General features: G+C 48.1%; 1 protein-coding gene across 4 annotated transcripts in view; it reads right to left on the bottom strand.

Annotated features, from left to right (window-relative positions):
- Nucleotides 1–27,192, bottom strand: part of TMC6 (transmembrane channel like 6) — a 91,375-nt gene that overhangs the window by 41,828 nt on the left and 22,355 nt on the right. For 2 of the 4 annotated variants that reach the window (XM_068264233.1, XM_068264235.1), the window contains exons 2-6: nucleotides 25,757–25,873; nucleotides 15,089–15,189; nucleotides 8,695–8,772; nucleotides 6,073–6,219; nucleotides 3,313–3,418 (exon numbers count right to left, since the gene is read on the bottom strand). In XM_068264233.1, the coding sequence (XP_068120334.1) occupies nucleotides 3,313–3,418; nucleotides 6,073–6,219; nucleotides 8,695–8,772; nucleotides 15,089–15,189; nucleotides 25,757–25,800 (476 nt within the window). In that variant the 5' untranslated portion in view covers nucleotides 25,801–25,873. Of the gene's footprint in view, nucleotides 1–3,312; nucleotides 3,419–6,072; nucleotides 6,220–8,694; nucleotides 8,773–15,088; nucleotides 15,190–25,756; nucleotides 25,874–25,951; nucleotides 25,971–27,192 lie in introns of those variants that run through there. The other 2 variants (XM_068264234.1, XM_068264236.1) reach the window with 2 other exon arrangements.

Here is a 27,192-nt window from a genome sequence, read left to right as displayed (position 1 = left end):
TTCATGCATAAGCCTAGATCATGAAGAGGGGTTCAGTTTTGGGCACTGTAATGTAAGGAGGTAGACGAGGTTAAGAAAGGGTACAAAGGTGTGAAGTGTAATGCTGGGTACACACAATGCAATTTTCTGATGGATTTACTGTCAGATCGATTATTTCCAACATGTCCAATCTGATTTCCCATCATTTCTTTAAAAAGATTTTTCATATAAGTGAGTGAAAAATCGATCAAGAATCAGATCAAACGTGTTGGAAATAATTGATCCAACAGTAAATCCATCAGAAAATAATCTGTTCTATATTTCAGCTGTGTATACAGTGATGTGAAAAACTATTTGCCCCCTTCCTGATTTCTTATTCTTTTGCATGTTTGTCACACTTAAATGTTTCTGCTCATCAAAAACCGTTCACTATTAGTCAAAGATAACATAAAATGAACACAAAATGCAGTTTTAAATGATTGTTTTTATTATTTAGTGAGAAAAAAAACTCCAAATCTACATGGCCCTGTGTGAAAAAGTGATTGCCCCCCTTGTTAAAAAATAACTGTGGTTTATCACACCTGAGTTCAATTTCTGTAGTCACCCCCAGGCCTGATTACTGCCACACCTGTTTCAATCAAGAAATCACTTAAATAGGAGCTATCTGACACAGAAAAGTAGACCAAAAGCACCTCAAAAGCTAGACATCATGCCAAGATCCAAAGAAATTCAGGAACAAATGAGAACAAAAGTAATTGAGATCTATCAATCTGGTAAAAGTTATAAAGCCATTTCTAAAGCTTTGGGACTCCAGCGAACCACAGTGAGAGCCATTATCCACAAATTGCAAAAACATGGAACAGTGATGAACCTTCCCAGGAGTGGCCGGCCGACCAAAATTACCCCAAGAGCGCAGAGAAAACTCATCCGAGAGGCCACAAAAGACCCCAGGACAACATCTAAAGAACTGCAGGCCTCACTTGCCTCAATTAAGGTCAGTGTTCACGACTCCACCATAAGAAAGAGACTGGGCAAAAACGGCCTGCATGGCAGATATCCAATGCGCAAACCACTTTTAAGCAAAAAGTACATTAAGGCTCGTCTCAATTTTGCTAAAAAACATCTCAATGATTGCCAAGACTTTTGGGAAAATACCTTGTGGACCGACGAGATAAAAGTTGAACTTTTTGGAAGGTGCGTGTCCCGTTACATCTGGCGTAGAAGTAACACAGCATTTCAGCAAAAGAACATCATACCAACAGTAAAATATGGTGGTGGTAGTGTGATGGTCTGGGGTTGTTTTGCTGCTTCAGGACCTGGAAGGCTTGCGGTGATAGATGGAACCATGAATTCTACTGTCTACCAAAAAATCCTGAAGGAGAATGTCTGGCCATCTGTTCGTCAACTCAAGCTGGAGCAATCTTGGGTGCTGCAGCAGGACAATGACCCAAAACACACCAGCAAATCCACCTCTGAATGGCTGAAGAAAAACAAAAAGAAGACTTTGGAGTGGCCTAGTCAAAGTCCTGACCTGAATCCTATTGAGATGTTGTGGCATAACCTTAAAAATGCGGTTCATGCTAGAAAACCCTCAAATAAAGCTGAATTACAACAATTCTGCAAAGATGAGTGGGACAAAATTCCTCCAGAGCGCTGTAAAAGAAAAGTTATCGCAAACGCTGGATTGCAGTTATTGCTGCTAAGGGTGGCCCAACCAGTTATTAGGTACAGGGGGCAATTTATTTTTCACACAGGGCCATGTAGGTTTTAAGTTTTTTTTCTCACTAAATAGTAAAAACCATCATTTAAAACTGCATTTTGTGTTCAATTATGTTATCTTTGACTAATAGTTAACGTTTTTTGATGAGCAGAAACATTTAAGTGTGACAAACATGCAAAAGAATAAGAAATCAGGAAGGGTGCAAATAGTTTTTCACATACAGGGGTCTCAAACTCGCGCCCCGCGGGCCATTTGCGGCCCTCGGTACAATATTTTGTGGCCCGCGGCGGCAAAAGCTACACGGAAGCGAACTATTTTACCTTATAGTTCGCTTCAGTGCTCCCAAGTAATCTGCCGCATCCCCGCCACTAAACGAGGGCTGCAGAGCCCCCAAATCCCCCGGGCAAACATCCACGACTGCGCTGAGGGGCAGAGCTTCCAGCTGTAGCTCTGCCCCTCCTGACGTCAATCGCCGCATGGATCGCCGCCTCTCCCCGCCCCTCTGTGAAGGATGAGTGAGAGGGGCAGGCAGAGGCGGCGATCCGCCGTGATTGACGTCAGGAGGGGCAGAGCTGAAGCTGAAAGCTCTGCCTCTTCCAGGAAATACCAACGGATTGCCCCCGGGCGATTTGGGGGCTCTGCAGCCCTCGTTTTGCGGTGGGGACACGGCGGATTACTTGTGATGGGAGCACTGAAGCGAACTATAAGGTACAATAGGCAAAATAGTTCACTTTTTTTGTGAAATCCCTTAAGCGGCCCAGCCTCATCCTGACTTTGCCTCCTGCGGCCCCCAGGTAAATTGAGTTTGAGACCCCTGTATACTGAAGAAAAATGGTCATATTCACTTATCACTGGAGTACTGCCCATGCTTCAGGTAGCAGAGACACCGATGTAGCATGGGCCCAAGCCACCTGGAGTACTGCCCATGCTTCAAGTAGTGGAGACATCCATGTAGCATGGGCCCAAGCCATCTGGAGTACTGCCCATGCTTCAGGTAGCAGACACACCGATGTAGCATGGGCCCGAGCCACCTGGACTACTGCCCATGCTTCAGGTAGTGGAGACATCCATGTAGTATGTGCCCAAGCCACCTGGAGTACTGTTCGTGCTTCAGGTAGCAGAGACATCCATGTAGCATGGGCCCAAGCCACCTGGAGTACTGTCCATGCTTCTGGTAGTGGAGACACCCATGTAGCATGGGCCCAAGCCATCCTGGAGTACTGTCCATGCTTCAGGTAGTGGAGACATCCATGTAGCATGGGCCCAAGCCATCCTGGAGTACTGTCCATGCTTCAGGTAGTGGAGACATCCATGTAGCATGGGCCCAAGCCATCCTGAAGTACTGTCCATGCTTCAGGTAGTGGAGACATCCATGTAGCATGGGCCCAAGCCATCCTGGAGTACTGTCCATGCTTCAGGTAGTGGAGACATCCATGTAGCATGGGCCCAAGCCACCTGGAGTACTGCCCATGCTTCAGGTAGTGGATACATCCATGTAGTATGTGCCCAAGCCACCTGGAGTACTGTCCATGCTTCAGGTAGTGGAGACACCCATGTAGCATGGGCCCAAGCCACCTGGAGTACTGCCCATGCTTCAGGTAGTGGAGACACACCTTAACTCCCTTTTCACTTGAAGACTCAGAGGGAAGCTCTTCAGAAGACGGGTTCTCTGGGTTCCTGATGTCTTCTGCAGCTCGGACACCAGCAGCCGTTGTTGCTCTGCAGAGGAATAGACCATATAGACACAAAGTGAGAGGAAAAGCACATGAAGCAGCCTATCCAGAGCTTTCCTGTACTGCTGTGAGGATTTGTGTGCTATACAGCCATTGTGGGGAAATCTCAAGGCAATTTTGAATGTGTGTTTTTTTTTTTTTTTTTGGTTTTTTTTGTGTTATGTCTATTTTTCCTCACCTTTTCGTCTTTCAGCACTACAACCCTACATGGAACTTGGCCTCAAAAATATGTTTCCATTCAGACCTGGTACCTGCCAGCTCTCTAAGTTTCTTAAAGTGGAGCTGTGTGCAGATTAAAAAAAAATGATCCCCTCCTCCCAGGAAGGATCCCCTCCAGTCCTCTGCTGCATCCAGGTCCATTGTTCTCCTTGGTGCTGCTGTACCAGCGGTGAAGTCTCTGGCGCTCGGACCACCAGGTGGCCATCAGTCCTGCCAGTTCTGGCACCACAGAGCATTGTCTGACAGGAGCATGGGGTCCAGAAGTAGCAGGGTCAGGCAGACATCCATGGATAGGGACACTCAGGACAGACTTCACTGCTGGGACTGGGGACAACAAACCAGGAATATTTCAGGACAGACAGGTATTGTGGATAGACACAATCCCCACTGACCATCTCCTGCACTGGTGACAATGGACCTGGCAGAAGGGGAGGGCCAGAGGGAGCCCTTCGAGGAAGGTGAGTATCGCCCAACAAGTTTTTTTTTCTGCCCAAACATGAACTTTTTTGCACACTTTTCTTAACTCTTTCATGTTCTACAATGTATGCTACCTTATACGGTGCCATAGAAGTTAATAAAGTGGAATGAAACCCAGCATTTCTTCTTTGCTCTAAAAAATTATTTACAGCATATAATATACTCCCATAATTTTTTTTACCAGAACAGCATTCAAACAGTTAAAAACAGGACTTACTTTTTCAATAGAAAGCTCCCTGCAGTGAGAGCTGCATCCAAACTTGTGATAACATTATCTTGTTTTTACTTAGCAATAGAAGAATATAAACATTCCCTGGAAGTGCTTAAACTGCTCCTAATGTGTCCAGAACACAGACAGCAGCTCAGAAATCATTACTGGGTACATTACAATATACATACACCAGCTATGAATAAAATGCAATGGCAGCTTTCAGAGCAAACAAACTGTACTTTGGGAACTTGTAATTTTTAAATGAATAATAATACTTGCGCACAAAAAGCAAATATGATAACTGTATGGTGATAAAAAGTAAGAAAACACATTTTGAAGCACAGCGTCCCATCTATCCCCCCACCCACCCACTGATGAAAGCTTTTGTTTGCTCTCTGCTACATCCGTCCTTTCTTATCTGCCTGAAATTTCTTGGGTCTGGCAGGCCTCAGAAGTAGCCCAAAAAAACCCTGTACAGTAACTGGGCCAGATAGATTATATGTCTGTCTGAAGAGGGGAGTGCCACAACCTTTAGACCAGTGGTCCTCAAACCAAGGCCCGCAGGCCAAATGTGGCCCGCTGAGGCTTTTTCACAGGCCCCCCAAACCTAAAAAAAAAAAAAAAATCTATATCTTATAGATGCGGCCCACTGTACCTTTTAAATATAGTCTGCCTGCATGTAGAATAGCATTGCTGCCTTGCTGGCACCACCCATCCACATACTGTAGAAGCCAGTGAGCAGTCATTCACTGGCTTCCGATCCAATTCTGCATCAGGTGACACTGCTGTCCGAATGGACAGCAGGTTATCACCTGGGTATGCTTCACTGTCTGGGGCACAAAGACGCTTTTCAGCGCCACATGACTGAATAGCTGCTGCTGGGAATTCCCCTCCAGGCATGATTTGGGGGAATCAATACCTAGATTCAATGTAATTTTTTCAAAAAAATGTTATGTATGTTCCAGCCCCCCAGCAGTCTAAAGTACATTGACTCGGCCCTTGACCAAAAAAGTTTGGAGACCTCTGCTTTAGACAGTTTATAAGGTCTTCTGCAGCTCTGGGTGTGATGGGTGCAATGGTAATAAGACGTCTACAGAAGGGGCGAGACTTGTAAGATTGAGAAGAGATTGAAGTTGGGCATACATAGAAAAACGTTGCCGGGAAATTTGGGCGGAACTCACCCCGCAAAAGTCCTAGTTACTAGTCCTCCTACAGGCCGCCATGGACTCAGGGGGAAAGGAGCCATTTGGCTGCCACCTATTGCTGGCGGCTGAACTGCACCGTTTTTCTCGAAATCTGGGCTCTGCCTTTTGCCAACGCCCAAATTACCCTTTGAGCACTGTTATAGCCGTAATTCACATTACATCGTATGGCGGCGCCCAGATGTCTGGCCCCCTTTTTGTGTCCCTCAGCGGTTGGGGCAAGTATCAGGAAATGACTGAGGAAGTGCATGGAGTGGTTACGGTGTGCTTTGTAAGTGAGCTGCATCGATTGGGTAATTGATGGCCAGTGGAGGAACCTGCAGAGAGGAGCAGCATCTGAGGAGAGGGAGGGATTCAGTGAGGGTTGGAGAGTTGCAGGCCTGTGTGTTGCTCAGTCACAGAAGAGGATGTTACAGCAAAGACTATAAGAAGCTACCATGTGAATGTCAAGTAACCATAACCCTGGCTCAGACCACCGTATTTGCTGGCATAGAACCCACCATCACTCCCCTTCTTCAGTCGAATCCTTACCCTCTTCCGCGCTTGGCTCCTCCTCGATCTGCCGCACGCTGGGCCTGGCGCTGCGGTCCATGGTGTACAGAGACGGACGCTTCTTGGACTGACGTTTCCGCACTGTGCGGTTGTAGTACTCGCAGAGCATGCCCCCCATACAGCGTCCTGCAGAGCAATGGAGGGAACAGAGAGGGGATCAGAGGCTGGTTAGGATACATCTTCCATATAAAACTAAACAAACTCCTATCAGGAAGAACGATTTCACCAGAACAGGGTCCATTCAGTTGTTGCAGCCAATCGGTGTTGGCTCGCCGGTTTGTGCTCTGTGTGCCGAACAATCAGCAGCAACGATTGGATGAATATTTGCTATGGATTACTGGCAGCCACGGGAGCATAAACTGGCTGAAAAATAAGGCGTGGCCAATAGAATCCGACTACTATTATTATAGAATGTTCAAGCATTGCTTCCACATTTACAAGGAGGAATACCCATAATGCATTACTTCAAGGGAACTAGAGGTGAGAGGTGTATGGTGGTTGCCAAATGTATTCCTTTTAAACAATACCAGTTGCCCGGTAGTCCTGATACTGTGCCTCCAATACTTGTAGCCATAGACCCTGAACAAGCATATGCAGATCAGGTACTCTGACTCAGGTTTATGCTTGTTCCAGAGTTTTGACTCAGACACTACGTATTCCAAAAGATCAACAGGACTGCCAGGCAACTGGCACTGATTACAAGGTACAGTATTAAATATGGCAGCCACCATATCTCTCTCACCTCGGGTTCCCTTTAAGTCTGGACAGGGCCGGCGCTACCATAGAGGCAAAGGGGGCAATTGCCCCAGGGCCCCAGAGCTTGTAGGGGCCCTCAGTGGCTACAAGAAGAAAAAAAATTTCAAAACGACCTTATCGTTTGAGAAAATCGATTTTAAAGTTTCAAAGGAAAAAAATACACATTTAAAAACCCGCCGACATTAATGGTTAATAGCAAATCCACCTTAAATGCTAGAAACTTTAAATTTGCAGGATATGTTAAGGAGATCATTGGGAATAAAAGGGAAAAAACTATTTTTCAAAAAGACCTTATAGTTTTTGAGAAAATCGATTTTAAAGTTTTGAAGGAAAAAAGTATACTTTTAAATGCGGTTAATGTCACTTTTAGTAGCAAACCTAACGGTAATGTAACTTTACATGTATCAAAAGAAAGAGCAATAAAATTTCCTGGCGGGGTTTCCAGGGGGTCCATACGCAGCCGCAGCGCTTTGGCCAGGGATCGCTATACAGCCGCAATATGGCTGTATGAAGATCCCTGGTATTTTTTCCTATTTTCCCATTTTTTTTTTTATGTTTAGAGTGTGGGAATTTATTTATTTTTTTAAATTATGTGGGGTCCCCCCTCCTGTAACGTTTTAACCCCTTGTCACCCATGCAGGCTGGGATAGCCAGAATGTGGAGCTCCGACCGATTGGGGCTTCAAACCCTGACTATACCAGCTGCAAAAAAGGTCCCTTAATGCTGATTTTTGTTCCGGGGTATCTGTTGGGGAGCCCCCCAGTTTTATTTTGCCTTGGGGCCACATTGTTGCTTAAACCGGCCCTGAGTCTGGAACACACATCCAATTTTGTTTGGCCACTCACATCTAGTATGAGAGATTTCCTACACAATCTGTCATAGTAGTCACAATCTTTTTACCCTCACACTAAATACACAAGAGATAACCTAAGGTTGGAGGAGACTGAAGGTCTAAAACGTAACTTTTAAGAGCTGAAAGGCTGTCATTTTGTTGAGCGATATGCGAGGTTGCATTAATAGATAGAATTTTGCACTTCAGCACCAGCATTTAATGTACCCCTGACAAAGCCACCAATTTTAGGGGCGGCGAAACATGTAGAGTTTTTCTGTTGGGTGGTGTAACCTTCTCTGTCTTGCAGTGTGAAGTGAGTATACCCCTGTGATGTTAACAGGGGGGGGTCTATTGCTACTATTACCTCAATCCACTGCTGTGTCATTATCACAATCAATGTTATGTAACAACCTATGGTTTTAACATAGTTATTAAACGTTAAGTTTTAGACCTTCAGGCTCCTCCAAACTTAGGTTATCTCTTGTGTATTTACTCATATCGGGTGTGTGTAATGAGGCTCACACTACATGGTGGTGTTAAAATTGGATGTGTGTACCAGCTGTAAGCTCCCTACACACGTGCAATCACTAACATGGAAAAAACAGGTGATCTCTGACAGATAGTGATCTACAAGTGATGTCGGAGCATCGTTAGCAGTAGTGAGTAGATTGAATGAAGCAATTGTTTTGTGCTCATCAGATACAAACAGCTAACACTAATTATCGTCCAAACCGATCTGTCTACATAAGCCATAGTCACTGCCTTTTACCATCACTGGGAAATTAAAAAAAAAAAAACGATTCTCTGCCAACTCATTGTTCATTTTAAACAAGACGTCTGTGCCATGGATGGTGACAACTCGGTACAAATCCACCGCCGCGTGGCCTTCAGTGCACGGTACAGATTAATAGGCAGGACTTGTTCTCCAGATGTTCAGCAGGCACCTGCGTGAAAAGCTCAGGCATAGATCTGCGGCGATGGCGGACGCAGGATAGGAGGAATGACGTACTTACCGATAGTGCGGCTCGGCATGTCTGCGAGGATCCTCAGGGTGGCCGGGCAGTAATCGCCATGCTGCTGCGATCTGCGACCTGCAGACAGAATGATAGCACACGATGAGGTCATTCCAGAAGACATACCTCAACAAATCACATCTCGTCATTACCCGATTCTAACCTGAATAACTCTTCAGCACTTTCCAAGCAAAATAATCATTCAAAATACAGTGGCTTGCAAAAGTATTTGGCCCCCTTGAAGTTTTCCACATTTTGTCACATTACTGCCACAAACATGAATCAATTTTATTGGAATGCCACGTGAAAGACCAACACAAAGTGGTGTACACGTGAGAAGTGAAACAACAATCATACATCATTCCAAACATTTTTTACAAATCAATAACTGCAAAGTGGGGTGTGCGTAATTATTCAGCCCCCCTGAGTCAATACTTTGTAGAACCACCTTTTGCTGCAATTACAGCTGCCAGTCTTTTAGGCTATGTCTCTACCAGCTTAGCACATCTAGAGACTGAAATCCTTGCCCATTCTTCTTTGCAAAACAGTTCCAGGTCAGTCAGATTAGATGGACAGAGTTTGTGAACAGCAGTTTTCAGCTCTTGCCACAGATTCTCGATCAAGCGGTCACAGCTCAGAAACACATCAGCTGTTTCTACACCCACGGATCCTGAGCTCTCTTAGGCTGACAATACTGCGTGGCTCCTCCCTCTCTCCCTACTGCCTGCATAAAGATGGCCAGACATGCCTGGCAGAAATCTTCATTTATGGCATGTTTATAGTTACAGACTACCCAGCAAGCACATGGAGAACCAGAACTCTAAAGGTGCGTACACACATGCGACTATAGTCGTTTGAAACAATCGTTCCACGATCATTTTAAACGACGATCGTTTGCAAAAGTAGTACATCGTTGGAAAACGGTGGTTCGTACTAGAGTTGACATGCTCCGTGGAACTTTTCATTTTTATGCGCAAGCGCAATAGTTGCTTTATGTGATGTAACGTTCGTTCTAACGATCAGATCGTTACACACCTTTAAAAACTAACTTTACTTAGGTCGTTCTTTCGTCAATTAAAAGTTTGTATGTCGTTCACAACGAACGATCGTTGTCGTATGTGTGTACGTAGCTTTAGAAATGTGTAAGGGGCTACAAAGGATGATTTGCATATTCAGCAGTGATGCATTGTGGGAAACCTCAGAAGCATATATAGCATTTTAGTAAGAGGGCTTTTTGGTCTCTTTTAGCCCCTTACACACTCCTTTGAGTTGTGGTTCACCATGAGCTTGCTGGGTACTCTAACTCTGGGCGTTTCAAGTCCTACCCCATAGAGCCACATAAATGCATGCCATGCACTGATGAGGATCAACCAATCCCAAACAGTCCGTATGGATTATTGCTGCTATGTAATAAAGTGAAAATACGTGTGAAAATGGCCTGATGTCTGACCGCCGCGCATTTTCCTCGCTTCTGGTCCGTGTTGTGACGCAACCTACTCATCTCGGCAACCACAAGACCTCGTTGTATATTCTACAATTCCCAGAAAACCGGTCACATGACCCGGCTGGGCACTTACTCTGTACACGCGTCTATTACACTGCCATCTAGTACAGAAAAGGCTTCTCTTCAAATGCTGAAACCTCCAGATGAATATTTCATAGATTTATACTGATTGATATCACTTAGCTGGATGCAGCTCTTGCAGATCTCATCGCCGTGTAAACGGACGGTGCTCCGCCCTGCATAAGACTGGACACGTAGGAGCCGGTCGGCACTTTTCCAGCTTACTACAGAGACGGGAGTGGACACGAGAAATTCCACGCTGCGCAGTGAAGATAGCTGGCCGTTTACCCCATACAGTCCACACCCCATCCAAGCAATCTCTACACTAAAGGACAACTGGTGTGAGAGAGATTTGGAGGCTGCCATATTTATTTACTTTTAAACAATACCAGTTGCCTGGCAGCTCTGCTGGTCCTCTGCCTCTAATAAGTTCAGCCATAGCCAAGCATGCAGCAGATCAGGTGTTTCTGACATTAATGTCAGAACTGACAAGATTAGCTGAATGCTTGTTTCTGGTGTGTGATTCAGACGCTACTGCAGCCAAATAGATCAGCAGGGCTGCCAGGCAACTGTTTAAGCTTTGCACCTTGGCTACCCAGACACTGCTTTAGGGAGGAAGCGGACTGTGCTCTGCGAAACGCGTTATCATTTGTGTGTCTGATTATTAAAATTTCTTTCCTATATTGGGGTTGCCCCTTCTTAGAGGTAAGCCATTTTATACTTATTACATCCATGGTTATTTTTTGGGGCGCCTTCTCCCTCCCGGTGATATTGTTTACAGCCCGCTAGCTTTTAGAGGTTGCTATCAGTTGTTTGTTTTGTGTACCCAAACAATCGTTTTTTTCTGGAGTGCGACCCACACATTCTGAAGACAAAGAGCCCGAGTGGGGACGGGATTTCCTCACTTTTATACTGTGGATGCTGGTCTTGCAACACACCTTTGTGAGCACCTCATCACTTTGTATTTCCAGAACTTGACATTAATATACTGCACCATAAGGGGCTCCTGGTCTCTCTGTGTGTTTTTCCTGTATCTGTAGGAAGTCTTGGGACTCCTCTGGACTACGCACCTCCTCATATTGCTACACTTAACCCCTCACTGTCCCTATCGCTACACTTAAAAGGAACCAGAGGTGTGAGACCTATGGAAGCTGCCATATTTATTTCCTTTTAAACAATACCAGTTGCCTGGCAGTCCTGCTGATCTTTCTGGTCAGTAGGGTCTGAATCACACACCTGAATCAAGCATGCAGCTAATTCTTTCAGATTTGTCATAGATGTCTGATCTGCATGGTACATGGCTTAAAGCGGTTTAGGGTAAAGGATACCCAAAGTGACATGTGAGATGATGAGATAGACATGGGTATGTACAGTTCCTAGCACACAAATAACTGTGCTGTGTTTCTTTTTTTCTTTCTCAGGTATGTAAGTGACTGACTCAGTCCTGACTCAGACAGGAAGTGACTATAGTGTGACCCTCACTGATAAAAAAATGACAACTATAAAACACTTTCCTAGCAGAAAATGGCTTCTGAGAGCAAGAAAAAGGTAAAAAAGGGGAATTTCTTATCAGTGAGGGTCACTGTACATACCCATATCTATCTCATGTCACATGTCACCTCGGATAACCTTTAAAACGGACCTGAACTCAGAACTTTCTCTTTGCTCTCGGGGGGTGAAGGGGGGAGGGAGGAGAAAACAGATAACTTTCTCTTCATTGTTTGCTTGTCAATTACTTAATTACAAGCCTAACTGGTAATTTGTCTTGCAGCCAATGATATCATTTAGCAGAGATGCATTTAAATGACATCAGACCAGTGTCAAGGTGCCTACACACCATTGATGGAAGTCGCCCATCGGGATCGGATCTCCTTGGGTGACATCGCTGGGCCAGGCTACACACACACACACACCGCGTACTGTTGGAGCTATGCGAAGGGAAGGCCGCGCAGTACATGCAGTCATGCAGGGGAGCGGCGCGCACAAAGGACTCGCCCGTTGCTGGGGGCGAGTTGATCCACGGGGTGGATTGCTTGCGCATCGCGTGTTGAGTGCCTCTGTACACACGCCTGATTATCAGCTTAGGTGGTCGTTATTTCGCCGCCTCAGCCGACTACAGTCAAGCGTGTGTGCGAAGCTTTTGTGTCGCTTCTGTGCAGCTTTTCGATCATCAAAGCGCAGTGACAAGTGTACCCCGATGGGATCATTCTCACCGCAGTGATTGTGATTTACATAAATCAAACTCGCGCTGCATGCAGCATTTTGGGGACGATCAGGATGCGATTCTCGTTCTCTTGAACTGGAATCCCAAATTGTCGAAATCGCTAAATTTCATACTGCAAAATCGCAATTGCAATTTGATTATTACGCTCCCAGTGTGAATCAGCCCTCGGTGTTTTAGGGGGCATTTGTTGTACCTGTGCTGCATGGCCTGAATAAAGAAGTATTGTTTGGAGAACGCCGTGGGCGGCTTGTTCTTTCTGCTCTAGCTCATAGGCGGTTGATTCTCTATAACAAATAGCATGCCTTATCAGAGTTGACACGCCTTATAAGAGTTAACACGTCTTATCAGAGTAGCATAGTGAGCGCTACAAACTTATGGCAATGGCGAGAGCTCCACTCGTCCTGCCCTGAGCCCCTGTGGGTCCAATCACTTTAAAAGGACATTATCCCTGCACTTTGATTGGCCCAATAGGCTGCCTGTCACTTGAGAGGAAACTTGACAGGCAGCCTATTGGGCCAATCACAGTGCGGGGATAATGTCCTTTAAAGTGATTGGACCCGCAGGGGCTCAGAGCAGGACGAGTCGAACTCTCGCCATGGCCAATAAGCAGGCATAAATTTGTAGCGCTCGCTATGCTACTCTCATAAGGCGTGTTAACTCTAATAAGGTATGCTACTTGTTATAGTGAATCAACCCCATAGTGTTTTATATTAGTTTTTTTGTAGTGCACTTCAGGTTTAAAAGCAATAATGTAATTATGGGAATCATTTCACTTTAACTAGTCATCATCCTGGGGGCAGTATATCTACGCGCCCCCCCAATACTTCATCTAAAGTCCCTGGGGGGGGGGGGGGGGTAAGATATACGTACCTCACCGCGATTGCCTGTACGCACTCCCATAACAGTTCCCATTCACCAATCAAAGTGCCTGCTGTGATCAGTGAGCTAACGTGGTAATTGATAAAGCGAAAGTAACCACACGCCTTACTTCCTGTGTACTGTGGAAAGTTAGGGGGCATCTAGTGGCCAAAAGAGTAAAATTACGCTGACATACATTACATTAAATAAATATAAATACATTCCCCATTAAAATTAACCCCTTACCTCTCTCACTCTCCCATAGCTACTAAAACTTGTACTAACATTTGTAAATTAATTAAAAAATAAAAACAAAACAGTTACCTTAGGGAGTCAAGTTTTTTTTTTTTTTTTTTTTAAATATGTACAGTATGCCATGAGGGTATATCACTGTTATTTATGCAAATAAGGGCTTGTAACACAAACATGAAAAAATACACCTGTATTTCCAAATATTGTTGCCAAACACTGTATTAGAGACATCATTTAAACGTTGTTAATAACTGGGAAAAATGGGCACATAAAATGTGTGGGTTTTATCCACAGCAGCATGTATTATATTAACACTATAATGGCCCGAAAACTGAGAAATAATGAATTTTTCCTCCAGTTTTTTCTTATTATTCGAATTAAAATGATTTAGAATAAAATAATTCTTAGCAATATGTTCCACCCAAAGAAAGATCATTTTGTTGTGATAAGTAGCGATAAAGTTATTGGCGAATGAATGGGAGGTGCGCTGGCAGGTGAAAATTGCTCTGGTCCTTAAAGAGACTCTGAAGCGAGTCTAAATTCACGTTTTTAACTTCTATTTATGAAAATGCCGCATCCCCACAGCAAAACGAGGGGTTTATACACCCTAAATCACAGGGCACAATCTACAACTTTCTTGGTCGTGGATTCTGCTGCTCATGGAGGCAGAGCTTTGAGCTGTAGCTCTGCCTCTTCGCACGTCAACCACCGCCCGGATCTCTGCCTCTCCCCGCCCCTCTCAGTGAAGGAAGATTGAGAGGGGCGGGGAGAGGCGGTGATCAGCGGGGATTGACGCGCGAAGAGGCAGAGCTACAGCCCTAAGCTTTGCCTCAAGCAGGAAGCGCTCGCCGGACTTAGACAAGGGGATTTGGGGGGTATAAACCCCACGTTTTGCCGCGGGGATGCAGCGTTTTAGCACTAGCTATAGTGCTTAACATAAATAGATGCCGACGCAGATTTAGACTCCCTTCAGAGTCTCTTTAAAGCTAATGGGAACCAGGATTTAACTAAAAAAAAAAAAAAAAAAGTCAGATACTCACCTAAGGAGAAGGAAGGCTCGGTCCTATTGAGCCATCCCTCTCCTCTCCCGGTGGCTCCGGTGCTACGATGGCTCTTTCGTACACATCCCCCGCCGAAGGGACTTCGGAACTCTTCGGGAGCCGAGCCCTCCCGAAGACAGGCGGCGCACACGCGAGTGCGTCATAGAGGGTGCGTGCTCAGTGTAGAGCGACCCGTCTTCGGGAGCACTCGGGCTCCCAAAGCATTTCCGAAGCCTCCCTTTGGCCAGGAGACAGCAGTGTTTGACCGAAACGGACGAATACCGCTACAGGGGAGCCAGCGCAACAGCAGGGACCGGGAGAGGAGAGGGAATGCTCTATGGGACCCAGAGCCTCCCTCTCCTTAGGTGAGTGACTTTTTTTTTAAACGGGTTCCCATTCACTTTAAGGGGAAAAACCCCTTAGTGTTGAAGTGGTTAATGCTTTAGGTATACGTGCCTGCATATTGGTTCCGCTCCTGCAGCTCCAGTAGAGCGCCCTCTTCTGCATCCTGGATGACGCTGCAGAAGGAGTTGTGCACATCGCGCTCATCACAGGGGCTGAGGAAACACAACAGGCAATGTTACACTGGCTGCAGCCACAATCACCATGGCAACAACTGACTCTACAGCCACAGAACTACGAAAGCACACTCTCTAGGTGGCCATACATCAGGAGATGAAGGGCAGATTCTACCAAGAGACAACTCTCTTTCTAGAGAGATGGTCAAGAATCGGCCTTGTGACGCCGCATACGTCCGCCTCGCCACCCAGACACTGTCCCCCTAATGTCGAAATGTTGCCCCCCTGATGCCCAGTGCAAGCTATGCATTACCTGTACGCGGCCTCTGCTTGCTCCGGCATTCCTCCACTCTTCATACACGCGCACCACGTGGTTGCCTAGTTACGTGGCCATGTGTGTGACGTCTGATGTCACACACACGCCCTTACTAAGCAGCAGAGGAAGCCTGGAACCAGCGGAGGGACAATGCTGTATAAAGGTAATGTATAACTTGCACTGGGCACCGGGGGGACACTGTGCATCTCTCATAGTGTGCAGGGAGGCCGGGGAGCGGCAGGGGGCGTGGCCAGGGAGAGCTGCCCAATGGCAGATCTGGAAACCCTGGCGGGCGTTTTAAACAGGGAATCCTTCTCCCTGTGTTTAACTCCGAGATGGCAATAAATCTTCTCGCTAAACTCAGGGGGGCTACAGCGCGGCGGAGGGGGGGGGGGGCACAGAGCCATGTCATGAGGCAGAGAACATGTCTCTGCATCCCATCTGCCCCCCGAAGAGCCACCTCAGGTTCTCTTTAACATTAGTGGGGACAGTCCCGAAATTGCACGCCGTTAGTGCCGCCTGATTGAGCAAGTCAGCCCAACATCTTGCAGCATGCGCGATCGACTTATGCGACCAATTTCGACCTGAAATTGGTTGCACTGTCGGTGGGCATGCATTGGCGGCACCGATTCTCATCCGATTCGATTATAATAATCAAATTGGATGGTCGATCAGCCTGATGTATGGCCACCAGAGAATCTGTATTGTTAAAATCGCACAAAAGTAAACATACCAGTGCGTTAGGGGACATCTCCTATTCCCCTCTGTCACAATTTCGCCGCTCCTCGCCGCATTAAAAGTGGTTAAAAACAGTTTTAAAAAGTTTGTTTATAAACAAACAAAATGGCCACCAAAACAGGAAGTAGGTTGATGTACAGTATGTCCACACATAGAAAATACATCCATACACAAGCAGGCTGTATACACCCTTCCTTTTTAATCTCAAGAGATCATTAGTGTGTTTCTTTCCCCCTGCATCTCTCATGCGATGAAGTTTCAGGCTGCTTGTTTCTTCCTGAAAACAGCTTTGCCCTTGTCTGTAATTCTTCACTATGTGAAAGTCTAGCCAGCTCAGAGGACGAGTTATCCAGCTTGTAAAAGAGAAGAGAGAAGAGAGAAGCTGCCCTAATCTAAATAATACACAGGCAGTGTGCATAGAGGGGCCTGGAAGGGGGAGTTCATAGCAGAACCACAACACTGAAGAACTTGGCAGCCTTCCAGACACAGGCCGACAAGTCTGGCAGGGGAAAGATACATTGATTTATTACAGAGACAGTGATAGTATAAAGTGCTGCAGTAAGCCAGAACACATTAGAATAGCTTTTTGAACTTGTAGGATGATAAAAAACAGGATGCAATTTTTGTTACGGAGTCTCTTTAACACCATTTCAGTCTTTGCTCCTTTTTGAATGGTCAGGTCAGAGGGAGGCACTGTGTGCTTCTTTCTCAGATATACGGCATTTGCAATATACATTTCATTTTGGCCATGGGGCATTACACTGCATTAAGGTAAATCCCAGGGGACCCTCAGGCAAAAAAACCAGATACTTTCCTAAGAAGAGGATCCTGCAGGGTCTTCCGTGTCCTCCTTGCCCCCAGTACTGCTACCCGGGACCCTCCTGAAGATCACAGCTGCGCTCCTCATCATACACAAGCTTGGGTACCGCCGCTCCTGCTGCCTGCGCAGTATGGCCACGCTCGTGCAGAAAGAGGGGCAAACAGAAATCCGACAAGCTCTTGCAGGACTTCTCTCAGGGGGTCCAGGAAGACGTGGCAAGTCTCTGCAAGATCCAGAAGTTTCCCTCTTCTAAGGCAAGTATCTTAGTTGTTTTGTTTTCATTCATTTTAATTTGCCTAGGATACACTGAGGCCTTGTTCACATTGCGTTCCGTCCGCATTTGTCGTTTTTTGACGTGTTTTTGTAAAGCGTTTTCCGGCAATTTCCTGTACGCTGTTTAGTGGGGGAAAACGCTTTTCTAAGCGGTTTTGCCGAGCGATTTAACTCTTTGATCCAGGAAAAGAATAAATACAATGCATTTATTCTTAAAAATGCGAACGCAATTGCTGCACAAAGTGATTTTGTGAGCGGTTTGCATTTTTCCTATACCTTCCATTGAGGCAAAATCGCCTCAAAATCGGTACAGGCAGCGCTTTGCTGAGCGGAACGCAGACAAAAAGCTCCAATCTAAACTACACCATAGAGAAGCATGGTGTAGCCGCTTTCTGGGCGTTTTAGAAAAAACGTCTGCGCTTAAATTTGGCCAAAAACGCCTCTAGTGTGAGCGAGCTCTAAAGGACAACTGAAGAGAAAGATATATGGAGGCCGCCATATTTATTTCCTTTCAAACAATGCGCATTGCCTGGATGTCCTGCTGATCCTCTGCCTCTAATACTGTTAGGACCCTTTTCCACTAGCGGCGATTGCGATGCTGAATCGCAAATCGCTAGTGATTTTTAAATTGCTACGGTTTGCTTTTTAACTATTGGAATCGCGGTAGGTAATTTCCACTACCGCGATTCGTTTTTTACTCGAACGCAATCGCGACGCGGAGCGATTTTTGCCACGATTTTGCTATGCTTCGCTAACGACGGGAACATTTGTTCACTTTTCTGAAACACAATCGCTAGCATTTAGCACGAACGGTAGCGACTGCTAGTGGAAAAGGGGGGGTCTCGCCCCCCCTCCTCCAGCGATCTGCGGCAAAAGTATAGCAAGTGGGGAAGCACCTTACATCCTCTGCTCACCGTGACTTCCTGCAATGTCTCCCTCTAGTGCAGGGGTCTCAAACCCGCAGCCCGCGGGCCATTTGCGGCCCTCGATACAATATTTTGTGGCCCTCGCCAGCAAAAGCTTCCTTATAGTTCGCTTCAGTGCTCCCAAGTGATCCGCCGCATCCCCGACGCTAAACGAGGGCTGCAGAGCCCCCAAATCGCCCAGGGGGCAATCCGCCGACATTTCCTGGAAGGGGCAGAGCTTTCAGCTTCAGCTCTGCCCCTCCTGACGTAAATCGCACACGGATCGCCGCCTCTCCCCGCCCCTCCCTGTGAAGGAAGAGTGAGAGGGGCGGGCAGAGGCGGCGATGCGCCGTAATTGTGAAATTCCTTATGCGGCCCAGCCTCATCCTGACTTTGCCTCCTGCGGCCCCCAGGTACATTGAGTTTGAGACCCCTGCTCTAGTGGAAGTCATACGGTGAGCAGAGGAAGAAAGTTCGCTCTTTACTTTTGACGCACATAACTGGAGGGGGAGCGGGGACGGAGGACCCGCTGCTGTACCCGCTGACTCCCTTCCTGGTTGCTACCTGGGGGACACCTATTGGGGTGACGTGAAGGGGAGGAGCAGGCAGTAGGCAATGTGGATATATCATAATGGTACATGCAAGGCTGCCTTCAGCATGTAGTGTTGGTGGTGGAATAGCGGTTAAGAGAGCCATCTACCATGCACTCAGACCTGGGTTCAATTCCCGGCCAAGGTATGTGTAAGCTGGCTTTTGAAAACCTACAAAATCTTTAAGCAAGCTCATTTTTCTCTTGGATATATCATAATGGTACATGCTAGGCTGCCTTCAGCATGTAGTGTTGGTGGTGGTATAGCGGTTAAGAGAGCTATCTACCAAGCACTCAGACCTGGGTTCAATTTCCGGCCAAGGTGTATAAGCTGGCTTTTGAAATTCTACAATTCCCTGAAAGATGAGACCCTCCGGGGTGAGGGAGAGAGGGATACACTGCCTGATGTTGTAAAGCAGTGTAGGCCTGTAATTGAACATTGAATGAGATTTGTGACCTTAAAATAGGGGTTTATGTGAAATCTAGATTTTTGCCTGGGACTTTTGATGTGTATTTCACTCAATCATGTGTTCCTCCAGGTATTCGATCCCTTGAAACATGTTTTCTATCATTTTTCCAGCAGGTAGAAATTTTTCTAACATTTTAAAGGGGAGCTGAAGAGAGAGGTATATGGAGGCTGCCATGTTTATTTCCTTTTAAGCAATACCAGTTACCTGGCAGCCCTGCTGATCCTTTTCCTCTAATACTATTAGTCGTAGCCCCTGAACAAGCATGCAGCAGATCAGGTGTTTCAGACTTTAAAGTCAGATCTGACAAGACTAGCTGCATGCTTGTTTCTGGTGTTATTCAGATACTACTGCAGAGAAATAGACCAGCAGGGCTGCCAGGCAACTGGTATTGATTAAAAGGAAATAAATATGGCAGCCTCCGTATACCTCTTACTTCAGTTCCCCTTTAAGTTCGCCTCCCCATTGAAGTCTATTGCGGTTCGCAAACTTTTCCGCGAACCGAACCTTCCGCGGAAATTCGCGAACCAAAAATCGGAGGTTCGCGACATCTCTAGTCATTATGGGGGTGAGGGGTGGGGGGGGGAAGCCCGTGGAAGCCAAAAGGTTAAAGCCTGTATCCCACATAATTCTGAACATTTCCGGTCCAGTCCTGTCAGTTTTACCTGATTGGACTGGAATTGTACTCCTTTTATGTGTGAACACACCTATAGAAACGGATACAAAACTGATGCCAACTGTCAAAAGGGGCCTATACACTTAGGGCCCTTTTCCACCAGCGCTGGCTGAATCGCAAAAACACAAACCGCTAGCGATTTTACAATCGCTACGGTTTGCTTTTTAACATAGGAATCGCGGTAGGTCATTTCCACTACCGCGATTCGCTTTTTACGGGAACGCGCGGCGGAGCGATATTTGCCGCGATTTTGCTATGCAGTGCATAGCATAGCAAAATCGCGGCCGTGAACGTCGGGGAATCGCCGGTAATTGCGATTCAGCAATCGCTAGCGTTCAGCGTGAACGCTAGCGACTGCAAGTGGAAAAGGGCCCTAAGGGATTATCCCGCCGGTATACAGCATATTCGATCACGATGATCAAATCTGCTGTGAAATCGCTGCGCAAACGCTGACTGAACGATCGATTTCCACCCAAAATCTATCGTTCCTTTCGCTCGCTCGCCGGCAGGTCGGGAGTGCGGCGATAGCGGCGTTCGAATGTCCAAAGACCAACGCTAGCGGCAATACACTAACTGCTCTGCCGGCACGTGTCCCCGCTGTCATCGCTGTTCCTTCTCCGCTGGGCTCCAGCTTCACTTCTTCCTGTCCCGACAGGAAGTTTAAACAGTAGAGCGCACTCTACTGTTTAAACTTCCCCCGGACAGGAAGTACAGTGAAGCTGTAGCCCAGCGGAGAAGAAGACATTGGTGACAGCGGGGACACGTAATGTATGCGAGGAGGGGGGTGAGTGGCTGCACAGATTGTGATTGGTTTCATAGTGAAATCGATTCACAATCTGTTTGCAGTAAAGGCAGCCGTACGATCCCTCTCTGATCAGATTTAATCAGAGAGGGATCTGTCTGTTGGTCGATCTGATGGCAAATCGACCAGTGTATGGCCACCTAAAGACTGACAGGACAGGACACCTTTTTATGTGTGAAGCAAGCCTTACAGTTGCATTGAAGCATACTTTGTATATACTACTGCATGCTTCCCTGTTTGGGACATTTCCCCTCTCTTGTGTTCCTGTTTTTGCAGGATATACAATGCAATGCCCCACTATTAACGTTGCCTAATGTACACATAACGCAACCAATGCGTTGGCATGCGACGTTACGCACACAAAGAGGCAACTGACCAACGTGCAGCTTGACTGACTGGTATTGTGCGCAGCAACGTGTGCGACCCTAGCAAATGTGCTGCAGGTTCCGCATTCTACTGCGACTGCTGAGTGGGGAGGGTTAATGAGATGCTGATAAGTCAGAGTGGATGCTAGTTATGTAAATGTATGCCTCTTGAAAACAGACCCATCGAATTCCACCTCTGTGTGATTGGACTGCTCCGTTCTCAAGCTGCAAAAATTTGCATATAGAATTTGAATAATCCAGCATCAACAATTGACCACACCCACTGATGAGGTGAGAAATGTTCATAAGCTTTGAATCGCACCAGGTTACAGTGTGCAAAACTCCGCAGGTAGCCCTACATCAAGCGATTCTGGCAGCCGATCGACCAACAGACAGATCAAGCTCTGACTGGAGAGAGATCTGTCGGCCACCCTAAATCGCAGGCCGATTCCCGATTCATTTCCGCATGAAATATTTCAGCAATTGGCCGAATCCTGAACCCCCCCTCCCCCCAATATACATGTAACGCCCCGCGCACTCCTTTTCCGCATTCGCGTCCGTGTGGTTGCCAGCGTACTGCATGTGACATCACACACACGCCCTGCAATGCGTCGGCGACCACGTGGGGTGCGCATCCAGAAGATGAGTCCGTCGGGCCGAAATATTCCAGCATGTCCAATCGATACATGCGACCAATTTTGGTTGGAAGCTGGTTGCATCGTCGACCGGGCATGCTTTTGGTAGCACCGATTTTAATCTGTGATTCAATAATAATAATAATAATAATAATAATAATAATAACAATGAAATCAGATCCCCAATCAGTCGCAAAATCTACAAATGTATGGCCACCTGTGGGCTGTGTTCACGTGATGCAAATGTTCCCATGATCACGGCAGAACTGCGGTGGTGCAACCCGTCAGCATACTGTGAGGCATGCATGGCGGTACTGCATAAAGAGCACGCTAACAGTTGTAATGAAGAGTGCTCTGAATGTATAGAAAGCATTACACCGCAGGCATAACGCCCAATGCAACTTTTCTCGTCCGTTGCGATTCTGCTTTCACCGGCTACGCAGCGTGTCACTGTGAACGTGGTCTTAACAAACGCGCAACAAATGAACGCCGCTATGGGCGCCTAGAAAGCATTTGCCGTTGTTCGAAGGCTAACGGTCACATTTTTTGCCACGCTGATGAAAAGCTTAATGCGGAACGCACCGTGCTACCGACACCTGACCGCACCGGCCCTGTGTGCGTCTTAAACACCGGGGATCCATTTCCTGGCGACAAATGCGACTATTTATTTATAGGAAAACTATGGGGGAAAATGCATGCCGAGAGTCTTAGTGAATAAGCCCCACAAACACCTAGAAAATATTGCAAAGTGATCTCACTCCAATCACTTCCCATAAGAGCTCTGCTGCCAGTCACCTACAGGGACAGTGCCAGGGACAATGCTGCCGGTCACATACAGGGACAGTGCTGCCAGTCACATACAGGGACAGTGCTGCCAGTCACATACAGGGACAGTGCTGCCAGTCACATACAGGGACAGTGCTGCCAGTCACATACAGGGACAGTGCTGCCAGTCACATACAGGGACAGTGCTGCCAGTCACATACAGGGACAGTGCTGCCAGTCACATACAGGGACAGTGCTGCCAGTCACATACAGGGACAGTGCTGCCAGTCACATACAGGGACAGTGCCAGGGACAGTGCTGCCAGTCACATACAGGGACAGTGCTGCCAGTCACATACAGGGACAGTGCCAAGGACAGTGCTGCCAGTCACATACAGGGACAATGCTGCCAGTCACATACAGGGACAGTGCCAGGGGCAATGCTGCCAGTCACATACAGGGACAGTGCTGCCAGTCACATACAGGGACAGAGCTGCCAGTCACATACAGGGACAGTGCCAGGGACAGTGCTGCCAGTCACATACAGGGACAGTGCCAGGGACAGTGCTGCCAGTCACATACAGGGACAGAGCTGCCAGTCACATACAGGGACAGTGCCAGGGACAGTGCTGCCAGTCACATACAGGGACAGTGCCAGGGGCAGTGCTGCCAGTCACATACAGGGGCAGTGCTGCCAGTCACATACAGGGGCAGTGCCAGGGACAGTGCTGCCAGTCACATACAGGGACAGAGCTGCCAGTCACATACAGGGACAGTGCCAGGGACAGTGCTGCCAGTCACATACAGGGACAGAGCTGCCAGTCACATACAGGGACAGTGCTGCCAGTCACATACAGGGACAGAGCTGCCAGTCACATACAGGGACAGTGCCAGGGACAGTGCTGCCAGTCACATACAGGGACAGAGCTGCCAGTCAGATACAGGGACAGTGCCAGGGCCAATGCTGCCAGTCACATACAGGGACAATGCTGCCAGTCACATACAGGGACAGTGCTGCCAGTCACATACAGAGACAGTGCTGCCAGTCACATACAGGGACAGTGCTGCCAGTCACATACAGGGACAGTGCCAGGGGCAATGCTGCCAGTCACATACAGGGACAGAGCTGCCAGTCACATAGAGGGACAGTGCCAGGGACAGTGCTGCCAGTCACATACAGGGACAGAGCTGCCAGTCACATACAGGGACAGTGCCAGGGACAGTGCTGCCAGTCACATACAGGGACAATGCTGCCAGTCACATACAGGGACAATGCCAGGGACAGTGCTGCCAGTCACATACAGGGACAGAGCTGCCAGTCACATACAGGGACAGAGCTGCCAGTCACATACAGGGACAGAGCTGCCAGTCACATACAGGGACAATGCTGCCAGTCACATACAGGGACAATGCTGCCAGTCACATACAGGGACAGTGCCAGGGACAATGCTGCCAGTCACATACAGGGAAAGTGCCAGGGGCAATGCTGCCAGTCACATAGAGGGACAGTGCCAGGGACAATGCTGCCAGTCACATAGAGGGACAGTGCCAGGGACAATGCTGCCAGTCACATAGAGGGACAGTGCCAAGGACAATGCTGCCAGTCACATACAGGGACAGTGCCAGGGACAATGCTGCCAGTCACATACAGAGACAGTGCCAGGGACAATGCTGCCAGTCACATACAGGGACAGTGCCAGGGGCAGTGCTGCCAGTCACATACAGGGACAGTGCTGCCAGTCACATACAGGGACAGTGCCAGGGACAATGCTGCCAGTCACATACAGAGACAGTGCCAGGGACAATGCTGCCAGTCACATACAGAGACAGTGCCAGGGACAATGCTGCCAGTCACATACAGGGACAGTGCCAGGGACAGTGCTGCCAGTCACATAGAGGGACAGTGCCAGGGACAATGCTGCCAGTCACATAGAGGGACAGTGCCAGGGACAGTGCTGCCAGTCACATACAGGGACAGTGCCAGGGACAATGCTGCCAGTTACATACAGAGACAGTGCCAGGGACAATGCTGCCAGTCACATAGAGGGACAGTGCCAGGGACAATGCTGCCAGTCACATACAGGGACAGTGCCAGGGACAGTGCTGCCAGTCACATACAGGGACAGAGCTGCCAGTCACATACAGGGACAGTGCCAGGGACAATGCTGCCGGTCACATACAGGGACAGTGCTGCCAGTCACATACAGGGACAGTGCTAGGGACAATGCTGCCAGTCACATACAGGGTCAATGCTGCCAGTACATACAGGGACAGTGCTGCCAGTCACATACAGGGACAGTGCCAGGGACAGTGCTGCCAGTCACATACAGGGACAGTGCTGCCAGTCACATACACGGACAGTGCTGCCAGTCACATACACGGACAGTGCTGCCAGTCACATACAGGGACAGTGCTGCCAGTCACATACAGGGACAATGCTGCCAGTCACATACAGGGACAATGCTGCCAGTCACATACAGGGACAATGCTGCCAGTCACATACAGGGACAGTGCCAGGGACAGTGCTGCCAGTTACATACAGGGACAGTGCTGCCAGTCACATAGAGGGACAATGCTGCCAGTCACATACAGGGACAGTGCTGCCAGTCACATACAGGGACAGTGCTGCCAGTCACATAGAGGGACAATGCTGCCAGTCACATAGAGGGACAATGCTGCCAGTCACATAGAGGGACAATGCTGCCAGTCACATATAGGGACAGTGCCAGGGACAATGCTGCCAGTCACATACAGGGACAGTGCTGCCAGTCACATACAGGGACAGTGCTGCCAGTCACATACAGGGACAGTGCTGCCAGTCACATAGAGGGACAGTGCCAGGGACAATGCTGCCAGTCACATAGAGGGACAGTGCTAGGGACAATGCTGCCAGTCACATACAGGGACAGTGCTGCCAGTCACATAGAGGGACAATGCTGCCAGTCACATAGAGGGACAGTGCCAGGGACAATGCTGCCAGTCACATAGAGGGACAGTGCTGCCAGTCACATAGAGGGACAGTGCCATGGACAATGCTGCCAGTCACATACAGGGACAGAGCTGCCAGTCACATAGAGGGACAGTGCCAGGGACAATGCTGCCAGTTACATAGAGGGACAGTGCCAGGGACAATGCTGACAGTCACATACAGGGACAGTGCTGACAGTCACATACAGGGACAGTGCCAGGGACAGATCTCTGTTCCCCCGGATTGTCCATGTATGACCCGGGCAGGTATGAAGCACTCTTGGCTCACCTGTACTCCTCCTCCGGGATGTCCACCAGGAAAGTGACAGACATGGTGCCAGGATCAGATGTGCCTAGCTGGGGTCCTCAGGCTCCTGTAGGGGGCACAGCCAGGCATTGCAGTCAGCTGATGGGTGAGAAGTTACAGAGAGTCAGCAGAGAGCAGCCAGACATCCATATAACCCCAGAGCAGCGCTATACTCACATCCTGATCCGCATCCCCCTGCCTGCAGCCCCCCGCCCCTCTGCGCGACGCTTGGTCTCATCCACCCCCTCCAGGCACTGAAAACCTGCTCTACCATTCCGCTGCGAGAGGGGAGGAGCGCCCTGAGGACTCCCCTCCCCTCCTAACCTGCCCGGGCAAAGTCATGAATTGGGTGTGAGCAGGTGGAGCAAATACTGACTGACACAACACTGACTCACAGGCAGGGCTTCCTATAGTGTACACAGGATTGATCCATGCTCTATACAGGGCTGCCTATACACAGGACTGATCCATGCTCTATACAGGGCTGCCTATACACAGGACTGATCCATGCTCTATACAGGGCTGCCTATACACAGGACTGACTCTTGCTCTATACAGGGCTGCCTATACACAGGACTGACCCATGCTCTATACAGGGCTGCCTATAGTGTACAGAGGACTGATCCATGCTCTATACAGGGCTGCCTGTAGTGTACACAGGACTGATCCATGCTCTACACAGGGATGCCTGTAGTGTACACAGGACCCATGCTCTATACAGGGCTCCCTACACACAGGACTGACCCATGCTCTATACAGGGCTGCCTATACACAGGACTGACCCATGCTCTATACAGGGCTCCCTACACACAGGACTGACCCATGCTCTATACAGGGCTCCCTGTACACAGGACTGACCCATGCTCTATATAGGGCTACCTATACACAGGACTGACCCATGCTCTATACAGGGCTCCCTACACACAGGACTGACCCATGCTCTATACAGGGCTGCCTATACACAGGACTGACCCATGCTCTATACAGGGCTCCCTACACACAGGACTGACCCATGCTCTATACAGGGCTACCTATACACAGGACTGACCCATGCTCTATACAGGGCTCCCTACACACAGGACTGACCCATGCTCTATACAGGGCTGCCTATACACAGGACTGACCCATGCTCTATACAGGGCTCCCTACACACAGGACTGACCCATGCTCTATACAGGGCTGCCTATACACAGGACTGACCCATGCTCTATACAGGGCTCCCTATACACAGGACTGACCCATGCTCTATACAGGGCTCCCTGTACACAGGACTGACCCATGCTCTATATAGGGCTACCTATACACAGGACTGACCCATGCTCTATACAGGGCTCCCTACACACAGGACTGACCCATGCTCTATACAGGGCTGCCTATATACAGGACTGACCCATGCTCTATACAGGGCTGCCTATATA

This window comes from Hyperolius riggenbachi, chromosome 12 (assembly GCF_040937935.1).
Source record: "Hyperolius riggenbachi isolate aHypRig1 chromosome 12, aHypRig1.pri, whole genome shotgun sequence".
In the NCBI taxonomy this organism is placed as follows: domain Eukaryota; kingdom Metazoa; phylum Chordata; class Amphibia; order Anura; family Hyperoliidae; genus Hyperolius; species Hyperolius riggenbachi.
The sequence above is the reverse complement of the archived record's forward strand: the minus strand, read 5'-3'. Positions and strand labels throughout refer to the sequence as shown.